Here is a 15,375-nt window from a genome sequence, read left to right on the forward strand (position 1 = left end):
TGCATTCAATAAGCTGTTGTCTATGGTGCAATCGGCCTTGTTTTACTTTGTGTGTGTGTGTGTGTGTGTGTGTGTGTGTGTGTGTGTGTGTGTGTGTGTGTGTGTGTGTGTGTGTGTGTGTGTGTGTGTGTGTGTGAGACAGAAAGAGATGTAAGCAGGTCATTGTGGCTGAGTAGGGAGTCAGTGGTCAGGTGGTGCTGATTGATTCACACACACACACACACACACACGTAATGGCATTAGAGCCAGAAGTGCTGTATGGGTTAAAAAGCGGCTGACAATTAACACACTTACAGAAAACAGACATGACAGGAAACACTGAAGGCCCAGGAATATCTTCTGTCCTGCACCATTGAACACATCACCTTCCACGGTACATAGCAATTGATACCATCCAGGGTCCTGGTAAAACAGTAGAAGGTTTGTGCTTTTACATCTGTGTATTGTACAGAGACATGACTAAAGCCTCTCCAGTTGGTTGCTGCGGTTGACAGCAAAAGGAACTGTGACTGCCTGAAGTGTGAGGACTTTGAGATTTCTTTTAGTGGGGATCACTTCTCTTGCCTTAAGCTCAGAGCCAAAGACACAGTGTGCACTCTTAAGAATTTATGAGGGAAATGTGATGTTATGACTTTGTTATGGCCAAAATGTTAGGGAGGGAGGTTTTTCAACATGATGCTCTAGCTGAGGTCTTAGTGGCCACCTGGAGCAGAACATGCCTTAATCTAAGTATCCATTTAAAGGGAGCCAACGAGATGTTGAATGATTGCAATGGAACAAGCAGTCAGCTGGCTGGAACAATTCCCTGCCTCACTCCTGTGTGCTCGCTATAAATGCACGTATTTGTGGAGCTTCTGTGTCCCTCCGTCCCCAAATGAAAATGAGATTTGTCTCCTTTTGTTACATTGATACATTGTACACGTGTGTGTGTGTGCGTGTGTGTGTGTGTGGGGGGGGGCTTTGCACAGGGAAGCGTTAGTGAAATCTCCTTCTCTCTGTCTCTGATCCCAGATGGGTAATGATCTGGTCGCCTCCCGGGGCGTCCTCGTTCCCTTGCTCATTCCCCTGCAAGATAAATGAGCTCTCTTTCTCTCTCTCTCTCTCTCACTCTCTCACACACACACACACACACATATATATACATACGCACACACAACGCCTGAGACGCTCTTTCCCCTCCAAGATAAATGGCCCCTCCAATGCCGCCAATGCGATTGCTGCCAAATTTGGTGCTCCAGCTGGAACAATGCAGAGAGATTTCCATGTGGTTTCTGCAAATAATTGAATCTGTCCTCAATTTGGAAGTGATGAAGCTAGATTTCTACCCCCCCACCCCCCCACTACACACACACACACACACACACACACACACAGCCCAGTCTGTCTCTCTGCCTTTTCGTCTCTGCTTTTGCTCTTTATTGTTGTTGCAAAGCCACATTTCTCTCTCTTTCTCCTGTTTTTCTGTTTCCCCATTTCTCTTTTCTCCCCATCCTCTGTCTCAATTTTTTCTCAGGCACTTACAAAGCGTGGCCCTCCCCTTCCCTTTAGCCATCTGAGACCGACACACACACACACCCACACGCACGCTCACACATCGGGCTGAGGCAGGGGAAATCAATAGTGACTTAAATGTTTTATCATGGTGTGTCAGTGTAGTTAAGGCCTCGGTTAACAGGGTGCAGCAGAGAACGATGCTCTAAAGGGATTTACCGCTGCTATTTTCACAGCACAGATGTGTGAGAGATTTATCTCCCTACCTGGTGGACAAAATGTTTGCTGGAAATATTGTGCCAAAATAGTTTTCATAAATAATTGTTATGTAATTGTATTGTGTGTGTGTGTGGACTCGTGTTGAGAGAGAGAAGCTGAGTGAGGCCAAAATGTAGGCAGACAGTAGATTAAGACACGGGGCTGATTGAGATGGATGGTGGAGGTCTTCAGCTACACGCAGACACACACACACTAATGAAATGAGAAATAGCCCCACACACGTTGGGGACCGAGCGCTAAATAGAGGGGAGGCACAGCCATCTATCTGTCTCTGTCAGCCTCTCTTGCTTGCCTGTCGCCATAGGGATGACTGGAGATGGAAATGCGCTGCAATTTCACTTTCTTTCACTCGCATACATGCACACAGCATTCAAAAAGCCCTGCGGGGCAGTAACTAAGTCGGAGCAGTAGCATGTTGTGTGAATGGAAGTTGTATTTCAGTATTGGTTCCTCAGGTTTTATGATCCCAGGCCCTTCACATCAAGGCCACAGCTTCAATTTAGACCCACCGAGCCAAAGCCTCGTCCAACCGTGCTCCCCGGCCCTGTGAAACGCACAAACAATGCACAAGCACGGCGCAAACCGCTGTACAGCACTCGCCAGTAAATATGCTCTTGCTTTCATTTTATTAGCAGAGATCAATTTACAAAATGCTATCGAACCCGAGCCGCGCGATTCACAACTTTTTGTTTATTAGCCCATCAAACTTTGGCAACAGCTCGACGTTGCTGTAACACCACCAATACCTGCGTTTCACGCAACCTCACAAATCAGGAGGATGAAATCTGCATGTCGTGTGCATGTTTTAAAGCAGCATCAATAACGTGAGTCTCCTCCTGGGACCCACACGCACGCTGAGTAGAAGCCAACTCTTTCCTGACCCAGCAAAACTTTACATTTGAGGCTGTAACCCCAATTTTAACTGTTAGCTTGTTTCTGTAAGTCCGCATGACATGTTCGCTGGACCGGGCTGCCAGAGTGACATAAATTCTTGTATTTTGGCTCCAAGACTGAGAAGGTTGAAAACCCCTGAGCCAGCTTAAATCAGTGGCACACACAGAGAGCATAAAGGCCTTAAACTCAAGGTTTTTTACCTGTGGTTCTAGCTGTTTATCTCCCGGCGAGTCACATTTAGCCCCAGAGAGTTGTCTTTCCTTTCCTTGGCCCTGTGAAATCATCCTCTTCTCCTTTTTACCCCCATTAAATCTCTGCACCGCCGCCATCCCCTCTTCCTTCCCCCTCCACCTCCCTGTCCCCCTGTTTAGATGGCCACTGCCGCATAAATTATCGTGTCTTTATAGCATTGGTGAAATGAAACAACTTTCAGAATGTGGTTTTCTAAAAATCAGCTGTGCTAAATGAGTATTTACTGGAGACAGAAAGGATAATCGAGAGGAGACGGGGGAGGCCAGTGTTCTTGGGAGAACAGGAGAGTCTTTTTTGTAGGAGTTAAACTCACTTTGAGGTAGGAAAGAGAGCCCCTTGGCAGGGTTTTGTGCTCCACTGAGTGACAGAGGGCTTTATTGGAGCTGTTAAAACAAAGAGACAGACCTTGTTTGAGGGACATCCCCCGTCCAGTCCCGTCCAGCCCAGAGTCCACTGCCGCTTTATAAGCTAGCAGGCTAATCAAGGCTAAATGGCTTTTTACAAGCTCAGAACTAATAAGAGGAGAGGGTAAAGCAGTTTATAGGGCATGGAGTTGGGAGCCAGGTTAGGATTCCCAGCTAGGTCTTTATAGACCAGGGGCGGTGCTGGGGTTACAGGGACGAGGTAGAGCCGGTGTTCTCAGAGACCTCAGTGGTGAAGAGCGGCTGTCCTTCTACCAGAGGACTTCAAAATTCCTTCGAGTTCGACAGCACTATAGAGTAATGGGCACTGAACTAAGGACAGCAACAATTATTTTTGTTATTTAATAATCCGCAGATTATTTTCTCAATGAGTCGTTTATAAAACAGTGAAAAACATCCCTATGGTGACCTCATCAGATGTCTTTGTTTGTCTGACAAATAGTCCAAAATTCCAAAATATTCATTTCATGATCAAGCAAAACCAAGAGGAGAATCAAATTTAACTTTTGAGAACCTGGAACAATTTTTTTTTTTAACTTTTATTTAATCATTTAGTCAGTTATTAAAGTATAGTATAGTTGCTGACTGGTTTGTGATTAATTGACCAATCATTGCAGCTCTAATGGGAACCTGCCGGCCAATCAAAACTTTCATTTCTCAGTGGCCAAGATATAAGCTATCAAAAAAAATAAAGATCTGAGAAACGGAACGAACAGCAAACATAAAACTTTGCTGCTGAGCTTCACGGTGTGTTTGAAGAAGTCTGGAAAGAGCCACGCAGATCTGAAATGTTTCATTTTCATTTAGTTTTCAATTCAGTTTAAATGTTCAATTTATTTTAATGAGCTAGTTTGATGATCAAAATCACTGACATGAGATGTTAAACTACTACTGCGTACAGTAGAAATACGTGGCATTTAGCTTTTAATAGGAAATTAAGAAAGTCCACTCCTGTTTTCTTTTCCCTGCAGCCTCTACTGTTTGAGGATGCAGCAAATGAAGCCATGTCCTAGGCCACACACACACACACACACACACACACACCCTCCCTTCCCTCTCTCCGCTTGTCCTTCCCCATCCAGATCAATACCATAGATCAGCTAGCTATCAGGCTGCAAAATGACCACATCACCATAAACGCACACACTCACTCCCTTTTTAACACACACGCGCGCGCGCACACACACACACACACACACACACACTACCATTGCATCCAGCCAGAGAACGAGTGGATGGCTATAATAAACACGGGCTGGCTCGTCCGGCCTCGTCTCGCTGCGCCAAATCATCATCAGCAGCAGCGCTGTGGTCTGTGCGTCGGCTCTATTGATTTAGTTATGGCTGCTTCATATGCTGCTGCACAGTGTTAAATGCACATTTTCTGTTATCATGCTACACATTAATCAGAGGCTGCTTAGAGGCAGGAAGATGGGGGGGACGGTGGGTAGAATAAAGGAGGGATGAAGTAAGGACACGGGGGGAAGAGGAGATTAAATTGCCGGGGATAGATGGACCTGGGGATGGGTGGGAAAAGGAGGGGAGATGCAGGGGATGAAAGATGTTAGAAGAAGAGGACAAGGCACTTTGCTTAAAGTCAGAAACAAGGAAAACTGAAGGATAAGTGGGAGGGTGGAAAACGTAAAGGATGGTGACAATGGACAAGGGAAGGGGCTAAAGTTGTAAATCTGTTGTTAGATGGGGCCTACAGGATAGAGATAGAATGTCATACTACATGTTGGACTGAGAGAGGGACAGAGGTGGGCGGGGGGGGGGGGGGTCTGTCGGTTTTTGCTGGGGCAGGATTTCCCACACTGTCTCATACCTCTCTGTATGTCTCGACTAAGCATCTCCCCCTCTGCTTCTCTCTCTCCCCCCAGAGTAACGGAGGAGGAGTCCACAGCCACCACCATGGAGGCCCTGAAGGCTCGAATCAGAGAGCTGGAGAGGCAGATACTGAGAGGAGACCGGTACAAGTGTCTCATCTGCATGGTGAGTATAACATTCATATGAATGCCTCCGCTTCTCAAACCTTAGTCTCAGTGTGTCCTCAGAGGACGTTAAATGTAGCAGCATATAGATGCACTAAGGTTAGTAGGAGCTTATTTCCCACAAATCCACCCTCCCCCATGGTGGATGTTGCTCTTTGCTGTTTGAACATAATGAACAGCACCCCCCCCCCCTCTCCCCTCCTATCCTGCAGTCTTGCACATATTCAACCAGTTGCACACAGATAATGTGTCCCAGTCCAGTGGCTGGATCCTCCGAGGTGAGCGTTATAAGGCCAGGTGCATCATGAGGAGGCTAAAAGGAGGCACCAGGCTCCATATTTGTGAGGCCGTGGCCACATTGCATTCGGATCGAGGTGGTCATCAATCACCGGCGAATGCCTCACACGAATGACACAAACTTGAATCCGGGCCCAAACTCCACCGTTCGTTCTCCTGAGCACCCTGGAAATGTTAATCACACCCTGTTACAGAGAAATTAAACTTATATTTGCTGCAGTATTAATGTAACAGAGGAGCATGTGCCAGAAGTCCGTGTGTCAAAGTTAAATGTCAACTCATAAGTCAGACTTGGGCATTGTGAAACTTGTCCATACTCACCTCTGACATTTACATTTAGCTGTCCGTTTAAGGGCAACTGTCTTGTGATAAACTTTTTAAAGTTCGTCACCCTGCTCCATGAGTTTTGGTCCGCGTGGCTGGAACGTGTCATCTGTGGAGGAGCTGCAGGGTCGGCCCACTCCTCACATTCTTTTGAAGGGTCCACAGCTCCTGAGTAGCACCGCAGTCAGTGTAGATAGTCAGTAATCACTCTGGTAATCAGCAGACACGCATATTGAGTACTGTGAAGTGTGCTGTGCCCCCTGCGGATGCCTAAGCAGCTTTCTCAGCGTGTGAGTGGTGCTGTTGTGTCGCCGTCGTGTTGTGGTGGTCTGTGCTCTTGCATGGCTTTGCAAGTCAACTGAATGCGTGCTGGGATTACCATCTGACTTCAACCAAGCGCCTCATGTGAGAAGTACGGAGCGGCCTCGGAAGCGGACCACATTAAATGTAGCTGACACGTTTGAAGTGTGACGATGGGTCTGAGCTTTACAGCATGCACAGGTGATCGATTAGGCTCCCCGATCAATGATACAAGCCACATGACGATATCAGGCAGAATGAGGGACACAGTCATATTCATGTTCATCAGACAGCCCACCCCCACCCCCACCCCCACCAGTGTTTGTGTTCCCCCACTTTGTGTCAAGCACTCATCCTGTCATCCTTCAAGCTTGTGGACAGTGCAGTGTTGGCATCCTGTGTGTGTGTGTGTGTGAGTGTGTGTGTGTGTGAGTAGAGCGGGTAATTACCGACGCCTGCGCTTCCTAAAGGTCGCTGGGTGCCTGAGGTGACACGGAGGGCAAGGCACAGCGATCGATCACTCACTGCCCCACAGACACACGGCTCTCCTCCGCTCATCTGTCACTGTCCCTCATCCCGCACGCTCACACTCGGGCTCACGGAGGAACACAACAGCGTGCACAGAGTTCACTCGCGCACACGCACAGGGATGCCTTTATATCTAATCTGTCTCTGTCCGTCTTCAGCTCGTCACTGCTCTCCTTCCCCGTCACCGTGCGTGATCTATGAGGCATCAGATCGCCCCAACCAGTCGCCAATCAGGGAGCATTTCAGTGAAGCTGCACATTTCCACCGCAGAGTCATGTTAGAGTTAGTAACTTGTGGATTCTAACCTTCCACTGCTACAGTAGTCGTACGTAAGTGGAGAACAAGTGCTCTCCTGCTGCAGCCAAGTTGGCTCAGGTTGTCCTGTATCCACTGAAGCCAGCTCGGTCTGATCAGTGGATTTCTACCCCCACCTACTGGTCGATTCAGGAACTCAGCCTTGCTTTGTTAAGAGTTCTGACAGCAAGTTTTGCAAATGCATTTATTGTTATAATAACATATTAATATTTGTAATATTACTATTGATATTATTATTATTACAGTGTGCTCCTGTTTTGGGGTTTTTTTATTGAGCAGCACAAACACTCAACACAAGCAGTGGTTAAAACATTGTTAATGGAAGTTAGTCTGTAATGAAACCAGACAGAACTGATGGACAGAAACTTAATCAGCTGCTACTTTGATCATAGTTTTGAGTCATTTCATGAAAAAAGAAAAACAATCTGGTTTCAGTTTCTCCAATGAGAATATTTTCTGGTTTCTTCTATGGTAGCAAACTGAGTATCTTTGGGTTTTGGACTGTTTGTCAGTCTAAACCTGACATTTGCAAAGGCCTCCTTTTTCAAATTGTTGAGGCACTTTTTTTTTTTTTACCATATTCTGACATTTTATAGAGCAAATGACAGTTGGATTGCTTCGATGGATAATGAAAATTGTTAGTCGCAGTTCTAGTATGATGGTGAACGTTCACACGTCAGCACCATCGCCGGGAAGAGGAAGCGTTTTTAGAGTCTCCTGTCGACTTTCAGCTGCATCAACATTCATGTTTCTCATCGTTTGACGAAACAAAGAGGAGTTCTCCAGCTTTTGCCCGCAGCAGTTTGTTTGTCAGCTGTCTCAGCGGTGCGAGCTCTCTGTCTGTTTGGCCACACGCGTGTTTGTTGCCCTGTGGTGTGTGTGTGCGTGCGTGTGTGTGCGCGATCGGTACAAGCCCACCTCTATGATTAGCTGCCACCTTTCGCCCCCTCTCCCCCTCTCCCACCCCCACCCCTCCCTCCCGCAGAGGAAGCCTGCTATCCAGTCAGGTGCGGAGATCAAGAGCCTAGGGGTGTGGCCAGGGCCCCGGCCACTGGCCAATGAGGTCGGAGAGAGGCAGCCTAAGTCCCTCCCCCTCGGCCTGTACTGCCTGTACAGGGGCCTTGTGATTGGTGGCTACGGCAGCGGCATAAAGAGGCTCCTCCCACAGCCCCTACGGAGGGTAAGGCACTCCCTCCCTCCTCCGCTCCTCTTCCTCCCACGCCTCATCCCCCCCCCCTTCATCTCCCCGTTCTTTTCGAGAGGAAAAGAAAAGAGCGCCCATCAGATTGGGTTCACTCATGGCTTTCTCCCCCGTACTCCTCTCCCTCTGCCTGCCTCCCGCCGTCTCTGCTCGTTGCTTGCCCGATATGGTGTCTGTGCGTGTGTGTGTGTGCAGGTTGCCAGTTCAGTTGCCCCTCCTGCTGCCTTGCTCAGTGGTTCTGTGGCTGTTGGCTGTGTCGTTCCATGGTTAGTGGTTTGGTGCCGTCAGTCAGGGAATGTACAGTGTTGTTTTGGTCGTTGTTAACTGGCACATGTGTGCGTGTCCTTTTTGAATTTGGTGTAATTGAATGTCTCCCCCCCCCCCCCCCTCTCTCTCTGTTTCCAGGACTCCTACACGATGCCGCTCACCTCCATCCAGTGCTGGCACGTCCATTGTGAAGAATGCTGGCTCAGGACTCTGGTACGCACGAACTCGCACACTTGTACACACACACACACACACACACACACACTCTCATCCGGGCAGCTCCTCATGACATACAGTTATTGCAGCCTCATTTCATAGTCAGTGAGTTTCTCTCTGTAGGCGTGCCCCATAGGGAGTAACTAAAATGGAATATTCCCCAAATGGCCCGTTCTCTCACACACACACACACACACACACACACACACTGGCACACTGACATCCAGGCAATCCAAACACTTCCAGTTCGCAGTAGGGTAAAAGCTTAGATGGAATGGTCCCCAAAAGGCTTGTTAAAATGTTGGAATAAAGTGGTCAACTCGAACCTCCAATGAGTTCCACATAGTGCCGCGGGTCTGCACACACGCACACGGGGCAGTTTTGTTGGTTATTAGTTAGTCTAATATATTCAGTAGTGTGTAATTAGCTGGTGCTAATGTGGTAAATGGAGCGCGGTGCTTCTTGGTGCCAGGAGGATAAACAGTCTCTTCATCGGCTTTCTTCACCGCTATCTCCTCTTCTCTCCACACTATCTTCGCCGCCTTTCTTGCCCTCTTACCTTTTCTCTCTCAACCCTCTTCCTTTTCACCTCAGTGGCTCTTTCTATTAAACGCCATCATTTGCTGGTTGACACACATCGGCAGTTAGTAACAAGCAGTTCCCCACCATTAGCTCCCTTTGATATTATATGTGCAATTTAAAAATACACTCTCAGCGTAATTACAGGACCAAACACACAGAGAGGGTCAGAAATTAATGGACGAAGGACAAAGTGAGCAGTTGCTGGGCCACTTTCATGAAATGCTCGTGTGCAAGTTTGTGCATTCTTCAACTCATGAGTAACTTTTGTACCGTTAACTGTCAAACCAAATGTTCACAGAGCCAACAGTAAACACTGAAGCACCAAAATCTGTGTTTGGCATGTTGTGAGCCACAAGTTAGCAAATAAAACTACTGAAAACAGCAGAAGAAACTCAGCAGTACAGTATGCTGAGTTGAATGCTGACGTACCATAATGATATTCCAACTATAAACAAGTTAACATGTTTTTTACGTGTAGTGTTTTTAGATTAAAGGTGCTCTGTGGGGTGTTTGACCGCTAGTCGTGCCATGGAGCAATGTTTTCATGCACTGGTTGTTTTTGTTGTGATCCAGCAACAGCGACGTCACACACAACCCTGCAGCTGTTGTTCTTGCCGGTCCACTGTGCTAACAAAATGATGAGGACGGCTCGAAGCGGGTAAACGTGTGTAAACAATGTGGGATGTCGGAAGGAAATGAATCCAACGTGTTTGTTGGACTAAGAGGAAACGCTTATGTTTGTTTACAAGAAAACTCCACGGAGCCCCTTTAATCTGAAAATGCTAAATGTAGGGAAAGAAGTTGTGGTTAGTGTTTGATGGTGATACATTGACAATAGGATATATAAAACCACGTACGCTATGCAAGAATAATAAGACTGAGAAAGCACCAAGAAAGCTGCTCTTATTCAGGTTGAATTAGACATTTAAATGTGCAAATGATTGCCTGGAACGTGCATCCAATATAAGATCAATACTGATTGATGAAGGCCTTCATGTGGGTACAAGCTACACAGTCTGTGCATGTTTTCCAAATTACTTGTAGGGTTTTCTAAATTTCCTTTTATTCCGTTTATTAAGAGTTTCTAAGAAAATGTTACTGAATGAGACCTATTGTTTCTATCTGCCATGTACCTGTGTGTGTGTGTGTGTGTGTGTGTGTGTGTGTGTGTGTGTGTGTGTGTGTGTGCGCACACGTGCTGCCATCACTGGTCTAATGTATGGGGCATTAAACCCATAGCCTGGAGACAGCTATAAAAGCAGGAGGGCCAAGCTGATCAAAGTAAATGCCTGGGAATCTAGTTAACGTCAGCCCAGCCTCTCACCGCTTTAATGAGCGAGGCAGCTGGAGCGCAGCGTGACGGACACACACCCACACACACTTACCGCCCACACTAAACAGGAGTGCACAGCTTCGACGGGCGCGCAAACAAACAAGAGGAAGTCTCCTTCACACAGCGAGTGAATGTAAAACACTCTGAGAGATGAACACGCGCTGCAGAGGGCCGTATGTCACGTGCAGGTTTTGTGAATTCTCTGGGAATATTATGTCTTACAAATGAGTCTCTTTATATGAATATAGGATTAGATCTCATTCTCATGGGGTTTTATTCCAACTGAAATGGAAACCAGACTCATCTGTTGATGCTGACAAACGCCCGGGAGGAAGATTATTTGGGCGAAGCTGTGGAATATTATGTTATATATTACATGAGGAAACCGATGCCACATACCAGGTTGCAGCAAAGGAAACATTTTCTGTCTTTGCAGATGCGATCATAAATGTGTTTGCATGTTTGGCACCGAAGAGGGCTGGGTTTGAACCTCCGTACCTTGTTTTAGGAGCCAGCTAAAATGTGTTCACAGCACAGAGTCGCAAAGTCAAATTGTTTGATCTCATGGATCACATAGAATAAAAAGCAGCGTCATGCAGGTGTCACCACTCAGCCGGCACCCCAGACCTTTCTACACATTCACTCTCTCTCTTCCTCTCACTTTCTTCACCTCCACCTTTACTTCTCTGTTCTCTCTTGTGACATAAACAGACTGTTTTGAGTACTCTGGAGCCACAAATCCTCTTAGCAGGGGGGTGTGAGATCTGTGAGACGCTCACACCACGTCAGCGTGTGTGTGTGTGTGTTCACCCCTCAGACTACCTTAGTCTATGCACCCACTCCATCCGAGTTTATTCAGTGGCTTACAGGAAAAGAAGCCTATAAATCTTCGGGGTCAGACCAGCCTCCACGTTTGTACTGTCCAGTAAGAATTTGGAAGCCGCGAGTTCTCCAGTTATGAGATATCGGCATTCCGTAGGAGCCATGCGAGATGCCACACACGCAGAGTTTCTCAGGGGAAAAGACTTAACTCACACACTCTGTGTTTTACACACCTTCTACACACATTGCAGTGGACTGATGAAAGTGTCCACATACCAGAGAGATACTTTTGTCAGTCAGCCATCAGGTCACTTTTCAGCGGGCTGTGATATGCGGAATGACATTAAATCATGACAAGGGAAGCAAAAAGCAATGGAGGCAGTTTTCTTTTTATAGTAGAAGCTATTAATTCTATCACAGCTGGAAGCAGTCACTAAAATAGAAGAAGCCATTGCTGCAGCTTCCTCTTCCAAGTTAACTCCAGATGCACCTCATCGCATTTATTCATGTAATCTATTCTGACATTTCCATGTATTCACACACCTGTAACCTGTGCAGTGGGAGCTGTCGGCAGTGTTCTGGCAGCAGACAACACGAGGAGCTAGTGGAGTGGCAGAGAGAGGCGCACAGTTGGTAGAGACCACCCAGTCGGAGTGTTGCTCCGCTGTCAGGCCTGTGTTGCATATTATCACCTGCTGCTTTACTGCAGATGGCACAGTATCAAAGCAGTGCAGAGGGAGAGGAAAGAGGGGTGAAGGGAGGGAGGGGGGGGGCTATGTGAGATTGGTTTACATCCAGGGAGGGAGGAGGAAGGAGGAGCTTGACGTTGACTTCTTTTCCGAGCAACAAAACTAACTGTTGTCTCTCCATCCATCGCAGGGGAACAAGAAGCTGTGCCCGCAGTGCAACACCATCACCTCACCCGGAGACCTGAGACGCGTCTACTTGTAAAGAGCACACACCCCCCACCCCCCCCTCCCGTCCCGCGCATCTTCGTCCCTCCAGTCCATCCCTCCTCTTCGTCTTGGATTTCATCGCCCTCCCCGTCGACAGTCATTTGTTGTCCCTCTCTCGTGGCCTGGGTCGGCAGCTCCAGACCCTCCAAGAGCGCACACGCACGCACACACACACACACACACACACACACACACACACACACACACACACACACACACACATGGACGAGACGGCTGTCTTTGAGACTCCTGCGGCGCTTACGGGAGGTTAAAACTGGATGAAAGCGAATGACTGAGCAGCACTCGCTGACTCTGTGGCTGGCTGCCTGGCCAAAAAACCAAACAAAACAATGGAAACACTGAGAGCCGCTGTCCCTCTGGTCAGCAGGCTTGTGTCCTCGGCTTCACTGATGTGACTCCCTGTACATGTAACACGGGGCGTCCACTGGAGGACGTGTCGTCAGTGGAGACGCCAAACGCCCAGTTGAGCCCTGCTGAGACCCGGTAGCTTCATGCAACCGGAGCGGACAGGAACTTCTTAATGCAGAATATAAAGACTTCTTTTTTTCCCCCTCTAGCTCTTCTTTGACACTTTGGTGGTGCTGGACAACGGGCTCTGTCCCGAAGACTCGACAGAAAGCTTCTTTTTGTTCCCTGTTCAGAGAGCAAACTCTGACCTACACGCCCCTGTTGCTTATGAGAATTAAAAAAGAAAGGAACAGGGCCTGTCCACTAAAACTGAGCTTTCAACCAAACTGAGAATAACCTCACAACCTTGAAAAGGAGTTTGACACTCCTCCTCTTCCTCCTCCTCCAACTCCTCTTCTTCTCACAAGCCCTTCCCTTCTCTTCTTCCCCCATTTTTGTGGTGTTCTAGTGAAGTAAACCAAAATTTCTCCCCCCCTCCAAGATGCAGTGCAAGCACATGTAATATAGTTCTATGTATGTTTACAATGTTGGGTGTAAATGACATAGAGTTCACAAACACACACAGATGCAAACACATGCGCACACACGTTACCATAAGCAGACACACACACACACACACACAGAAGTATATAATATCAAAGTCCTGTTTTTAGTTGGAAGGGTTTGGGACCGATGTTTGGGGAAAAAATGGCTGGAATAAAAGAAGCCTTCTGTATTTTTAAAAAAGATCATTTGAAGATCTGTCGAAGTTTTATTTCACTGTACAGGAATAAAAAATTTAAGTAATAATAAACTACTCAAGACTAGATGGTCAAGATTTAGGTGGTGTAATTTTTCTGCAGAGTACCCTGAAAAAAAGGAAAGAAAGACTTTTTTTTTTTTTTAGTTTTATCAAATGGTGAGATTCCTATACTGCAAACAAGCAGGGCGATGGAGCCGCTCTTTAGTTGCACCAATGTCCAACTGAGCCTCTTCTTTTAACCTCCATTTCTGCTTCCTCTCATTCCGAGTAACATCATGCTCAGATCATAGTCTAGAAACATTTTGTTTTGCCCCTACATGTCTCAAAAAAAAAAAAGCTTTTTTCATTGTTCCATCATACTGCTACGCTGCGAATAAGGTCCTAAAATGGCAACCGAGGGCAGGTTCTTCTAACGGAATGAGGGAAGTCTCTGGAAAGGAAGGATGACCGAGGCTGAACTGGCAACCTCCAGAACCCGCAGCATCCCCCTCCCCTCTTCCCTCGTCCCTCTTCCCTTTACAGCAGCAGCAGCAACCAAGGTGGTGGTGTGCTTTGTGTTTGTAAAACTATGTATTCTGTGACGTCTGTATTGTTGTAAGAAATGCTGAAAAAAAAATGAAAAAATAAAACTTCTCAAATAGCACGAGTGGTCTTCTTCACACAAGCTGGGAGGCAAAGCGGTAACTGGTGGAGGAAGAGGATGTTCCTGTGTTCAGTGGGGGGAAAAAAAAGGTTGAGGGAAATGGCCTTAATACAACTGTTGTGTTTGTGAGAATCTGTTCTAGTCTGTTCCCTCAGTGTCGATCATCTCCATCCACCGTGATGGAACGCACACGGCTCATCCTTTGTTTTCAGAGATAAATGAATGGCGTCCTTGTAACAAGACACTATTGTTGGGCAACGAAGGCACAAATCGATTTATTTTCTTGTGGCTTTCCATTTGATTTTAGCTGTTGTGCAGTTACACATCCTGGTCCACCACTTGGTTTTGGTCATTTTATTAAATGAAACTTAGGTGGAAATGTGTGAATCTCAATCAATACAGGTTGTGTGCTGTTAGCTGATCATGTTGCCTTGTGTTGTAGAGGGCCATATGTCAAAATCTAGTTTGAATGTCGTTCATTATTGTGTTTATTTGTGCTTAATCGAAATAAGTGACTGACTGAGTAAACCTGAGTTCTGTAGTTGTAGACAGTACGTGGCGGTTTCAAGATGTGACCAGTGTACCTGATGGGTAACAGCATACATACACAGAGGATGGAAGGTGGAGTCAACAGAGGAAACAGACACAGATGACACCAATAACGGTGCAGTACATCAACTGAATGCCTCAGGAGATACTCGTTCACACCATTGCTCGGGCAGGCTGGCTGAGCTTAGAGACGGTGCTGCCATGCTTAAAAGCCTGTTTTCCAAAAGGTGAAGCCACCACATGTATATGTGTTACATCATTGTCAGAGTGAGTCATTAAGACAAGTGTTGTCAGATGCTAATAAAGTTTTATTGCGAGGGAGGAAACCACAGCGGGGGGGTGAGTCTTAATTCAAACCCAACTGTTTTGGATGGCAAAGGCGGCACACTGGTTTCACTGAATCACAAAACCACAGTTGTCTCAGATCGCATTTGTGCCATGAGCCACAGTGAGTTCATCCTTCCCCAGCCACCCCAGGCCCTGAACCAATGATGTCATCGGGGTCATTTTCTCAGACTTGTCAGAGCTCCTCCAGAGCCAGA

The 15,375-nt window shown here is 46.9% G+C and overlaps 1 protein-coding gene across 6 annotated transcripts in view; it reads left to right on the forward strand.

Moving 5' to 3' along the window:
- The window catches only part of rnf220a (ring finger protein 220a), a 156,898-nt gene extending 142,619 nt beyond the window's left edge, over nt 1–14,279 (forward strand). For all 6 annotated transcript variants that reach the window (XM_070845166.1, XM_070845167.1, XM_070845168.1 and 3 more), the window contains 3 exons: nt 5,219–5,330; nt 8,700–8,774; nt 12,394–14,279. In XM_070845166.1, the coding sequence (XP_070701267.1) occupies nt 5,219–5,330; nt 8,700–8,774; nt 12,394–12,465 (259 nt within the window). In that variant the 3' untranslated portion in view covers nt 12,466–14,279. The remainder of the gene's footprint in view (nt 1–5,218; nt 5,331–8,699; nt 8,775–12,393) is intronic.
- Nucleotides 14,280–15,375: the final 1,096 nt, after the last annotated feature.

This window comes from Pempheris klunzingeri, chromosome 15 (assembly GCF_042242105.1).
Source record: "Pempheris klunzingeri isolate RE-2024b chromosome 15, fPemKlu1.hap1, whole genome shotgun sequence".
Classification (NCBI taxonomy): Eukaryota; Metazoa; Chordata; class Actinopteri; order Acropomatiformes; family Pempheridae; genus Pempheris; species Pempheris klunzingeri.